The sequence below is a fragment of the Pseudopodoces humilis genome, chromosome 18 (assembly GCF_049639895.1).
Source record: "Pseudopodoces humilis isolate 2021_Gansu_Grassland_sample_001 chromosome 18, ASM4963989v1, whole genome shotgun sequence".
Classification (NCBI taxonomy): domain Eukaryota; kingdom Metazoa; phylum Chordata; class Aves; order Passeriformes; family Paridae; genus Pseudopodoces; species Pseudopodoces humilis.
Genome location: NC_142217.1, coordinates 8,884,398 through 8,896,870, shown reverse-complemented (window position 1 = coordinate 8,896,870; position 12,473 = coordinate 8,884,398). Strand labels below are relative to the sequence as shown.

General features: G+C 42.6%; 1 protein-coding gene across 3 annotated transcripts in view; it reads left to right on the top strand.

Annotated features, from left to right (window-relative positions):
• The first annotated feature begins 5,497 nt into the window (after nt 1-5,497).
• The window catches only part of SHISA9 (shisa family member 9), a 175,940-nt gene continuing 168,964 nt past the window's right edge, over nt 5,498-12,473 (top strand). Inside the window, exons 1-2 of one of the 3 annotated variants that reach the window (XM_088064125.1) lie at nt 5,498-5,536; nt 6,612-7,214. In XM_088064125.1, the coding sequence (XP_087920251.1) occupies nt 6,691-7,214 (524 nt within the window). In that variant the 5' untranslated portion in view covers nt 5,498-5,536; nt 6,612-6,690. Of the gene's footprint in view, nt 5,537-6,121; nt 6,209-6,486; nt 7,215-12,473 lie in introns of those variants that run through there. The other 2 variants (XM_088064124.1, XM_005522898.2) reach the window with 2 other exon arrangements.

The window sequence follows — 12,473 nt, the reverse complement described above, 5'->3', positions numbered from 1 at the left end:
GATGTACTGACCACTCAGACATCTGGTGGTTTCATGTAAGCTGTGATTATTCAGCATCTCTTGAGCAAAATCACTCAGTGCAGTGCAGTTTCCATTTTAAATCAGTGAAAAGACAGTTGTTGAATTTAGTAGATATTGAGTTGGTCCGTGGATGTTTAACCTTTGGCAACCACATCTGACACTCTTGGCCAGGCCCACAGTCACATAAGTGAATGTGACAGCCACCTGAAAACTGGTGACAGCATCACCTGATTCTGATAACTGTATCACAGATATTAAATGGTATCACAGAACTCTGACCATTATTACTTTGTACCACTTATTTAATCTATCTTATGACTTGGCATTTTAAAATCTGGAGCATCTTTTTAACAGTTAGCATCCTTTAAAAATGGAACTGTCAAGAGAAATTTTCTTATTCATAAATCTGAAAGTTCCTGCATCTATATATTAGTACTATATCTAAGACTGAAAATACATCAAGGTCTTGATGGGCATGTTGTGACAGTGATACAGGGAGACATCATTAAAGCTTATTATCAGGGAAGCACACTAGAAAGGTCTAATTTTCAGTAAGAATTTTTGGTTTTGGTTGCTTGATGGAACATTTTGGAAGACATGCAAAATATATGGTAGCTAAAGTATTTTGTTAGTTAAGTAATACAGCAACATTTCTGTGAAGAGCAACTTGTTCAGTTCTGAGGTTTACAGCACACTTCTATAGCCCTTGAGGGTTATTAGCGCTGAAACTGGCAGACTTTAACTGACTCATTGATTTGACTTCTTGTTATGCCTTCCATCCATGGATGTTCCAGGCCTGAAGAATGCACATTGTAGACTAAACTTGTCTACCTCTTTATCTCACTTACTGAGGAGTTTTAAAAGAAGTATTGGTTAGATCAGCTCCTCACCTGGTCTAACATATGCCAGAGTCAAACAGCAGAGGATCAGAAAATTTTCTCTCCTATGTGTCCTGTTCTATATCAAAGCACAGCTTCTCTATGCTCAGGGACAGTACACAGCCTATTATACTCACTTTAACCTTGACAATTTTTAATGCTATTTTAGGCCTGTTTAGAAAGGCTTCCTTTCTGCCTTGAAAATTTGAACTCATGGGAACAAAGGTGGTTTTCTTTTCAGTTGGAAAGACACAAAAGCAGTTCCAATTTTTTTGATCTTGTGTAGCTTTTTTTTTTTTTTTAACAAGATAAAGATTTTATTGGCACAAGTTTGCAATGATCTGCAGAACCTTCTTGTCTGCTGCAGTGATCCTCAGACACCTGGTCAATCATTCCAGATCTAAATTCCATGACAGTCTAATTTATAACAAGCAGAAACGTACCTTGATCACAGGTACTTGCAATACTGCTACAATTCAAAAGTAACATCAGTTTTGCCGAAGAGAGAAACTGGCTGTCAGCTTTCCAGAGCAGTAACTGTGCAACAGGCAAACTTGAGGGCACAGATCTTTTTTCAGCTACACTGCTGGAAGCTGCTTTAGATGTATTGGCACTTTTTTCCCACTGCTGTATACTGAAGATATTTGCACTATACGTGTATTTCCTCTTGTATATTTATTTGCAAGTACTCTATTTGCCTTTTACATTTATCTGATTTCTTCTGAATTCCCTTTGAATTAAGCTGAGCTACAAGAATTCTTGGGATTTCATGAAGTCCACTCCAATCGTGATTGCTGTTACTGTCAAGCCCAACCCATGAAATTACTGAAGAAGACTGAAGAGAAAAATATTAGGTTATAAAGGTAATTTCTATATTATAGAATTGCAATAAATTATATTCCTCCTCAGTAAGCCATAAAACCAAGTCTGTCACGGTTTTTCATTAATGCAGCGCCTCTTGGCTCATTAAAATCTCTTGATGGTGATCACTTTGCTATGTGCAAAGTATATTTTTTGAGACGATAACAAAGAAATTCTCAATGTTTGTGAGATGTTCCTGTTAAAACTCCTATGAATCCATTAAATTTTAAGAATAAGCTGCTTCTGTCCTAGTCTGTATGTGCATCAGTTTTAATGAAAAGGGAAAGGTAAGTTATAAGATGTCTGCTCACTATTTATAAAGCAGAAGTGTATTTAGCGTCAACAAAATGTATGTTGGGATTTTACACATTGCTGTACTGATACACTAATGGTTGCACTTATTTGTTAAAAGACCAAAGGCTTATCAAGTGTTTGCTATAAATGCATTTTAACCACCCAGCAAGACTAATACCACTGGGAAGGACACTGCTCATAGAGGAGTGACAGAACTTAGTAGAAGCAAATAAGGCTGTCTGATCTACACTAAATCAAGCATGTAGAACTGTTCAAAATGAACGTCTGTGTTGTGTGATTCAGGGTGTTTACAGCATTTGTGAATCATAGGACTCTTTTCAGTAACTATAAACATTATGTCACTTGTAGCCTCCTTGGTAAAACACACTTTAACTCTTTGTTGAAAGCGTTCTTTTACTCATGTCTGCTAAGACACTTCTTCCAGGTCTCAAGTTTACCCACTACTGCCCAGCAGACATCTTCCACCACTGAACTGTTCTTTTAAAGACAGTGATTGCAAACCTGCTGCCACTTGGCCTGGCACAGAAGAATCATCACCTCTTCTGTTCTTCAGCCGCAAAACATTTTGTATCTACATCCAGACAAACCACTACACCATGAAATGACTACCAAGGAAACAGACATTGACTGCTTCATTCCAGTTTCCACATGACATTTCGTATCACAAAATACCTTTCACATCAATACTGCCTGAGATCAGGCCTGTATAGCTGCTTTTCTTGACAGATATTCACAGCTCTGGAATGTCTGTTAATAATAATGATTGAGCTGTAGGACATTTCTTGGAAATTAATGATTGGCTAGAAAGCTCCATTGACTGAATGCTCAGCAAAGGACTACTTTCTCTGTCAAGTAATCAGGGAAATAGTCAAAGGATGCATCAATGCTGATTGATGCAACCTTGAATGATGATCAACACATTACCAACAAAAATTAAATACAGGTTTTTGAACACAGTAATTGCAATTGCTCCATATGGTCTGACTGTTCTATACTCTTCATATTTGCCACCACCTCAACATTCAGGTTGACTCACTTTGTCTTCTAATTTTACTCTTTTTAAACTCTCTTATTTACATAAACATCCTGCAAGAATCAGTTCTATGTACAATTCCACACAGAATTCAAGAAACAGAGCATGAGTGTATGTGCAGGTTCCATGTGACATGAGTATACATTGCTACTGAATTTATCAAAAAAGGTGCCTTTTTCTAGGTTAAAGCTGAACCACAAGTATTGTCATTGATCAACATCATCTTGGTGAAAACAAGTCAAAGAAATTAGAGGGGAAATATAACAAGAATTTTGTATACGGCTGGTGTCTAAAATAAGAATTCCACTTAATTAAATGGATATGCACTTGAGAAAAGAGAATTCTTGAGGTTCGGGTTGCAACATTCATACTTTCAGTTATTTCAGAGGCAATGAACATTCCTTATGGGATAAATCTGTAGAAAAGTAGGTAATTATTACTTGCCTTAAAGCAATGTTAAAAAGAGAAGTCTTGAAATACTTGAAGTTTTGAAAGTGGAAGATGATGGTGCAACACTGGGAAATCTTCCATGTTTCTCAACTTGTTAAGCACAGCTGAAATAAATGAGATATATATTGACTGACTTTATCGTGAAAAGCTTTATAAAATCACACAATGACCCAAGATATGCCTCAGTACTTTATGTAATACTCATTTCTCTCAACTAGTTTTATTTCCATTAATGTAACTAATGGGTTTATATTTTGGTCATGCAGGTATTCTTAGAACTATATGCTATGGAGCCATTAAAGCACACTGACACAGGTCTAGTAAAAAAGTTTTGTGCCCCAATCTAGAGCAACTCCAGTTCACTATTAGAATTCTAAGAGATGGTGCAGCTAAAGTAACTTCACTGCGAATACAACTAACTGGCAGAGACAGCACAACAACTAAAGTAACTTATAATTAATTAAGGACAACATGATTTATGAGTTCTGGGTTCCATGGGTCTGATCCAAAAATCTCTTATTGCTATAGAAAACAGTTTTTTTTTCAAGGAGGTTTGATAACCCTGTTTTTTCCAAGCACATGCCCCTTAGGGTTGAGTTCTGATCTCACGGACCTGAATCCCATAGATGTCAGGTCCTAGCCTAAACCCTTTGGGCTTCTTTTTTGTAGGGGAATTCTTAAGGAAAACCCTAGGAACTCAGCAAAACAAGAAACTTGTACCATGTTTAGTCAGGATTAATAGCCCATAAAAAAAATGGGTTTTGGATGTTATTATTTCTGCACATGTATAGCACTAATCATGCAAAATATTTAAGCAGCTTTTTAGCCGTCAAATCAACAGAGAAACTTGCATAATCTTAAGTGCTTGACAGTCTGGACCTTAAATGTCCCTAGATGCAATAATAAGTATGGAAAAGGTTCATTTTCTGCAGTATTTTCAGCACAAACTGCATCACAAAGTGTTAAATAATAAATAGCAGAGAGAAGTATACACAAGGGAGGAATGATAAGATTTCAGAGGAGACTTGAAAGGGGATGTTGATGAGGTGGAGGTTTTAAGATAATTAAATATTAAAACCTAGAAAGGCTGGTTTTTGGCTGGGACTGATTGTTTTTCTCTACTGAGAAATAAAGGGGCTTTCTAACCTACCTCCTGGACAAAGATGCCAGGCTTACTGTCAAACTGTTCAGTGGAATCATCACTGTACTTAGAGTCTATTTTTAAAAGAAGGCAAAGGATCACAATTAGCTAACTACAGCTGTCTCCGATTCCAAACGTCTTCTTTGTCCTCTGCCTCACCTTTCCATTTATCTACCGTGTAACAACCCCACACGGACTTGGCCCAAGTTCCTGAAGTGCGCCAGGGATGCAGAGGGAGAGGGAGGGCAGCCTGCCATGGCAGAGCCCCAGTACACCAGCCTTCCCCAGAGCCAAGGGCAGCCAGCGAGGCCACGGCAAAAAACTTCACAGACGTGCCCCGAGGAAAAGGGAAGCGGCTTTCAGCACCAGCCCACACTGTTAAATCACGCCATAGTGGGCTTATTTCCTACATTTGGTGGCAGCATAGTATTCAGGATAATATTATTGCTACTTGCACAGGTTACCGCCGAAGCAAACGACAGAGATGAGAGAGTTAAGTAACAGGGATGGAGAGCGAATCACTAAAAAGTCTTTCCCAGAGTCAGTTCTCTGTTTGGGGGAAGTTATTTCAATTCTGTATCTCGCAAACAACCCGCTGCCTCACCGTGTCCTCTGGAGCCAACTGACTGACATTATAAGGAAATTTTTAAATAAATGATGTGCAGGAGCAGCTCATGTTTAGCAGACAAAGCCCTGCTCGGCAGCACGCACTGCGAGCACAGCCGTACCTGTGCTCGGCACGCCGGGGCCAGGGCAGCGCCCGCTCCCGCCCGGCCTTAGCAGAGGTGCGGCCCCATGGGCGCCGCTCCGCCCGCGGCACCTGTCTTTGCCTCGCAGGTGAGTGTGTCTCCGGAGAGCGCTCGGAGAGGAGCTCCCGGGAGAAGGAACGCTCTGCTTATCGGCAGAGGAGCTCTCCTGCCGCGGAGCTGCCCCCGGCTCGCCCAGTCCAGCCCGGGCCGGCTGCCCGCTACCCCGCTAAGCGCGGGGCGGGCTGAGGGAGGCGGGCGACGAGGAGGCGCTCCCGCGCTTTTGGAGACGCACCTGTGGGGAGCGCCCGCCGGGGTGGGAAGTCTCTTATGTAAGGGATGGAGGGGAGCGGTGAGGGGAGCGAGGTGGGGGTCGGCTCTGCAGCGGGGTTGATGTGAGGAGGGAGAGCCCCACAGAGGTGCTGGAAGGGAGGGAGGGAGAGAGAGAGGGAGGGAGAAGTCGCCGGCCCCTCAGCGGGGCTGCCGGAGGGGACAGGCGGGCGGGAAGCCCCGACTCTGGCACGCAGCTTCCCGCGGCCGCCTCAGAGGACGGGCTGGGCTCTCATCCCTGGCACCACGCTCGCCCTCCCGCCCGCCCGCCACGGCGCATCTCCCTTCCCCGGTAGCTGAATGCCGCGGCAGGTCCGTCCAGCCTCCTGCGCCCTGCCCAGGCAGCCCGGCCCCAGGCGGGGCTCGGCGGACGCCGCGTGTGTGTGAGGGAGTTGTGCGAGAGACCGCGCCGGGCTCCGCGGGGAAGCGGAAGGTGGGTGCCCCTCGGCGCCCCAGGCTGGCACCAGGCTGCGCGGGGAGGCTCCTCGCTCTCCCTCTCTCTTCCTCCCGCCCCTGCAGCGCCCTCGCCTCAGCCCTCCCGCTTGGCGGCCCCTCCACGCCCCTCTCGCCAGCCCGGCGCGGTGCCCCGCACGCCGCCGCCACCTCCACCCCTCGGTCCTCCTCTTCCTCCTCCTCCTCCTCCCGCGCTCCCCCTCACGCGCACTCCGCTCCACAAGTGCCGCGCGCTCGCTGCTCCGGAGCGGAGCGGAGCCGGGCTGCGGACCCTGCGCGGGGGCTGCGGACCCTGCCCGGCCCGTTCGCGGCTGTCCGTGGTGCTGGAGGCGAGCGCGGGCTGAGCGGACGCCCGGCCCCTGACGGAGCCCCTTTATGTTCAGCTCCTGGCGCAGCGCAGCATCCAGCAGCTCGAGCGGCGGCGGCGGCAGCAGCATCGCTGAGCCGGGGCTGGGAGGCAGAATGGAAGGCTTTATTCGCCTGCTCTTCGGCTACTTGGTGGCGGACCTTCTAACGCTAGTGTGCCGGGCTCAGGAAAAAGCTGGCCAGCAGCTGGGGAGCTTTGTGGTGCTCTCGGGAGGAAACCACTCCAGCCTCGGGGAACAGATAGACCCCTCCGAGCCACCTCCCACCCCAGACTTCTGCAGGGGCTACTTTGACGTGATGGGGCAGTGGGACCCCCCCTTTAACTGCAGCTCGGGGGAGTTCATCTTCTGCTGTGGCACTTGTGGCTTCAGGTTTTGCTGCAAGTTCAAGAAGACAAGGCTGGATCAAAGCACCTGCACAAACTATGAGACGCCGTTGTGGATGAACACTGGGAAGCCTCCTTCCCGCATAGACGACCCTCTGCATGATCCTACCCGGGATAAAACCAACCTTATTGTCTACATCATCTGTGGGGTTGTAGCAGTCATGGTGCTGGTGGGAATCTTCACCAAACTAGGGCTGGAGAAGGCACACAGACCCCAGCGGGAGCACATGTCCAGGTAAGGCTGAGTGCCAGGCAGCAGAGTCCCCTTTCCCTTTCCCCCCTACCTCCTGCCCAGCTCCTCGAGAAGAGAGAGGAGCCCATGTGTCCCTGCCAAACAAACAACTCCTGCCAGGCAGGCTGCATTTCCCTGCAAGGCGACCGAGAGAGACCAACTTTACAGAGCAGAGCTCCTGTGGTGCCCCCAGCCCGGGTTATCACAGAACATGCATATTGAGGAAGACTAAGGATAATTGTGGAGTCTGCACAGACAGTAGTCCATTTTTATCTGCAGTGCGTGACCCTCTCCCTAACAAGATCCAGCAAGTGTTCCCAGATATACTGTGCATAAATAGAAAAACAAAAAAAATCTGAAACCAGCAACACTGAATTATAGAAAGCCTGATGCGTTCCCTCTTCCAACAGTTTCAAAGATTGGAAAATGTTTTTACTTCTCAACAGAAGGATGTAAACAAATGCCATCTCACCCTCCCTCTCCAGCTGCAAAATGGTTTTGGCAGGACCTTCCCTACTCCCCCAGCCCTTGCAAGTGTGTGAGCTATTTGTAAAATTTCTAAGCTGTGAAAATGAGTCAGGGTGGAAGGGAAGAGGAAGACACAAAAAGGAAAAGCTATTGTAGAATTTCTTAACATTTTTTCAGTTACTGTTGTGAGGTAAAAAATGGAATATGAAAATCTTGCCTCAGCCGTGTGTGTGTGTGTTCTGACTCCGTCTCCACGGTGTAATGGCTGAGTTGTATCAAAGAGAACCCCCCCACCTAGAGTTAGACATGCTGTGTACAATCTACTCCAGATCCTGGCTGCCTAGTGGTGGATAGGCAGGTGGGCAACTCGGGACAGAGCCCAGCATCTTTAACAACAAATTCCAAACCCAGATTGTCACAGCAGTTCAAAATCAAGGCATAACACATTTGTCAAGTTTGCAGCCTGTCTAATTCTTTATGCTAATCCCAGGCACATGAAAGTAAAGCAGATGGGGAAAAGTCATTAAAAAAAGCAAACAGATCCATTAAAGAGTCTAAATAGATCCCAGCATATTGGGCAACTTTAGTGATGAAATGCAATGAAAGGATACCTTCTACTGGATGTGCAGTGTGGCAGAAAACTTCCTCTTGCCCTGACTACTAATGGTGTAGCTCACAATCTTTAAGGCTTAGATGAAGAGTCATCCTTTGAAAGACAGTCCAGGAGATGAACCCAACACCTGAAGCCTCATTTTTACTGAAGTTTCTGCATGACTTTTTGATTAACTGTTTATGCTGAAATGAACAGAGAAAGTCACAGAAATATTCCTGACAATGCATCACTGGTCCATGAGCTATTATTTGCTATTTATAAACTGGCTGATATGGATATGCTTTACTACTGAGGAAAAAAGCACGTTGCAGAAATTTTAGTCAACAGCGTGTGTCAGTGATACTTCTGCAAAGATGGTTTTTGTTGAGGAAGGTATGCTAATCCTTTAAACTCTTTGCATATAAATTGAGAAAAACAATACATAGGTCCCAATTTATTTTTTAAATTTTAATCTACAGAGCTTGTTTGCGAAAAGCTCTCCCTTGTTTCAGTTTCTCTCTATAGTGTCTCTGTGCAGGCAAAAAAAAGAGGGCTCGTAACAATCACAAAGCCCAGAATAAAGTGAAATTATAGCCACCCCTGCAAATTATGGCTTAAATAGGTCCTGCTTCTGTGAGTAGAAATATTTGCTATCTAAAGTACAAGTGTGAAGTATTCTAAAAGGATATTCAGTTTATGGAAGTAGAATTATGGGAGATTCCGATACCCTTCAGTCATATATGTATAAAGATTAGGTTTCTGAAGTGGGTCTCAGCAAAGGTCGTCTCTTACCTTGATTACTTAACAGTGTCTGTGATCTTGTACATGAAACTGTTCAAGGCAGGATTATATAGAAACTTGGAAAGTCATGATCACATGGGAAAACAGTCACCCACTCAGTACACATAATAGCTAGTCATGTTCTGAAAAGGATCTATAGCTTTTTTTTTTTAAAAAAAAGTTCTCTCTTATTCCAGTTGTGGGATGGGTTTAACATTAATTTGAAAAGGAATTAGATTTGTAAATCCCTTTGGCAATCTATAAATATATTCATTGAGTGAAGAATTGAAGTAACCTCTTAGTCCTCCAGTGAGTGTTTAACTTAAATATTCCATTCTAGCTCATTTTACACTAGTAATGTTCTGAAAAAAGGCTGCAATGTTTAAAAAATAATTTATCTGTTCAAACACTTAGTACCAACAATTGATATATGTAGGCTGTGTTCATAGTCACCTTCTTTTATAACATTCATCACTACAATATCAGAAAAACAAAACAAAAAAGAACACCTCCTATGGTTTTTTTTTCTATACTCAACCTTATTAATAAGCAGAAGTTTAATGCATCAAGAGTGTTAGGTAGGCCAAAGCAAAAGTACTAAGTGTTACTCCATTTTGGCTGTCAGCAAGAAACGCACAGGGAATGATTTGTCATCTACCCCTTTAGCTAATATTGTCTCCTTTCCCTTGCCTAGCCAATGGCTACAAGAAACATTTGAATCCCCTTCATTTCCATGAACAAATTCACCTAGAAAAGAGATAGCACTGCTTATCAAAAAAGACAATGCATAATGGAAAATGTTTTTTTTGGGGGGAGGCTGTTATTTTAAGATAAATGAACAACTGAGTACAACTGGTGTAAATGATATATTTCCATTTTTGGTTTACTAAAAATATTTCAAAATATGAACAGAGACCTGACACATGGAAATAAGAATATTGACTTCTAAAGGAAGCAAAACTGTGCCACACTTTTTAATTCCTTGCATTACTTCATCTTAAAGTCAGTAGAATCTGCTGCTGAAGTAAGACACTGGTGTGTGTAAGAGTGGTACAACATTAATAAAACTTTATTAACTGAGCATAGTTTCCATACAGCTACCTTTAATTAAGTTTTGTTAAGTACTATACCAAAACAAACCAAGAACACTCCATTAAGTTAACTTCATTTAATGCTATTAACTGAATTTTCCTGAAATATTTGACAATGAAAAAAGCATTTAATGTATTTAATTAGTGAAAAAAATCCATAGGAAAAAGTCTCTATTGGGCAAGTCTCTTTAGTAAAAAAGTCAAGACTTGTACTTTTTTAGAGAACATGTTACTTCCTTTTGTTTTCAGGAAACAGGTCAGGTATGGCATGGTTGACATTTTCTTTTTGTTGGCATGGAACTCTAAATTTGGAAGATGAACGTGGAGAGGGGAGTACAGCATTAGCTCTGCATGGTGTACTTAATTTTAGACTTCGCATGTTTTGTTTCTCCTCATTTTAAAATCTGTTCCTTGATGTTAAAAGGAGATGAGTATTCCTTCCAGCTACAGTGTTCAAGACTAAGCAGTAATACTAGTATCCAGAACAGCTTTTCCTTTCCCCTCCTGTTTTTGAGGAGAATAAGGAAATCAGATGGTGTAGGAGGGAGCTATGGCAGAGGGAGGGAACGTGGCAGTATGTGCATGAGAGGACAGATTTGATCTGCCTGCTGAAGCAGACCAGGAGCTTTGTTAGGCATATGAGGGCAGCACGTTCTTGCTGCTTAAGACTACACCAGTGGGTCTGGCAGGCTCCATCAGTTCAAGTGGAGAATTGTCTCTCAAAAATGAATAGAAAATGAAAAAGCTTTACCTCTGTTGCATGGAGGAGATTATTCTGCAAATACAACTGCACCTTTGTATTCTTCTGTAATCCTTTTGGAGAATGTGCAAACAAACCAGGAATTGAAAGGACAATGTTTACAATCGTGCTCTTATGCTGTAACTCCTGTTTTTTAAAACAGTGCTTCTGACAGTGTGCTAGCAGTCTTCCAAATATTGTGAACTATCTGAGCTCTTCTTTCTTCTGTCACAAGGAAGAAAGTACCCAGTGCTGAGTTCAGGAGTGCTGAGTCTTTTATTGATCATTTAAAAGACATGTTGTTGGGGCCAAAAATAGCCTGTCTTGCCAAAATCCCAAATCCTGCATGTGGAATTATTTCCCTTATGGGTTTTGACCCAGTTTTGGAGGCAAAATATGACAAGTGACCTTTCATGAACCTGTGTTTCAGCTTCTTTCAGCTTGTACCCATAAGGGAAATGCCTGGCTCCACATGCTTTATAACACCCCAAACTGGTATTACGTATCCAGAAAGAAAAATCTAATGTCAAGAGAAATGCTGAAGTTTTGTGATACTTGAATAGTTTTGGGCCGTGAACTCCTAGGTACATAACACTTCTCCACTTTTGTAATGCTGCAATCAATATCACTGCACAATTAATGATATTGCTCCCTGATTAGAAAGTTATCTTGCACTTTGCGTTTCCTTTAAAAATCATCCAGTAGGTAATGGTAAAGGTGTAGGTAAAGACCCTCTGTGTAACTTTACCTTTTCAATGGGACTGATTATAACAATTTCTTCAGATAATGAACAAAATCTCCATGACTATATTTAGGTGAGACAAATGCATGAAGTTATTTTAAAATGTCTCCTGGCCTACGTGGAATTTTTCAAAGCAAACATCTGTTCAAGGATTTTGTCATGTGCTGGGGAACAAGCTTCCTTTTATCCAATTCATTATATGGTTAAATCCCTAAAAGAACAAAATGCAGGTACAGCATTTCCTTTGTACTTCAGTGATACTGAAGCTGCTACACATTTTTAACTCTGACATCAGTAGAGAATCCAGACATGCTGTCAGTTACATGAACTATTCTGCCCTGAGAAGACTGTACAACTTTGGCTAACACAGTATAGGTGCTCTGTTATTAAAAACAGAACTTGATGGTGAGTAGTTAATCTTTTCTTAATACAGAAGAAGGAATTGGATAGGTAATTCCTTGACAACCATTTGAAAAAAGCCACCCTGAATGGGTAGAAACTTAGCATTTTCATAGAAAGGCAGTAGTTTATCTGCTTTCATACAGGGTGTTATTTAAAGTCTACAGCAAATAGTATCTACCATCAGATTAAGAGCAATGAGGAAAAGATTTCTGAAAACCCACTCTCACAAAGTTGGGAAATACTTAGATCTCACAGTTTTAACTCCCACACTGGAGTTAGGAACTTTATTTATTTTCCCTTCCCAGAAATGTGTCCAGCTGCCTCTGGAATTAGAATTAATACTGATGTCAATAATTTCCTCTGTATAGAGACATATTTGCATAAATTGACTGGATATTAATTGTTTTGGTCCCCACTTATTTTAAATGGCTTTTGCAATATAATGCTT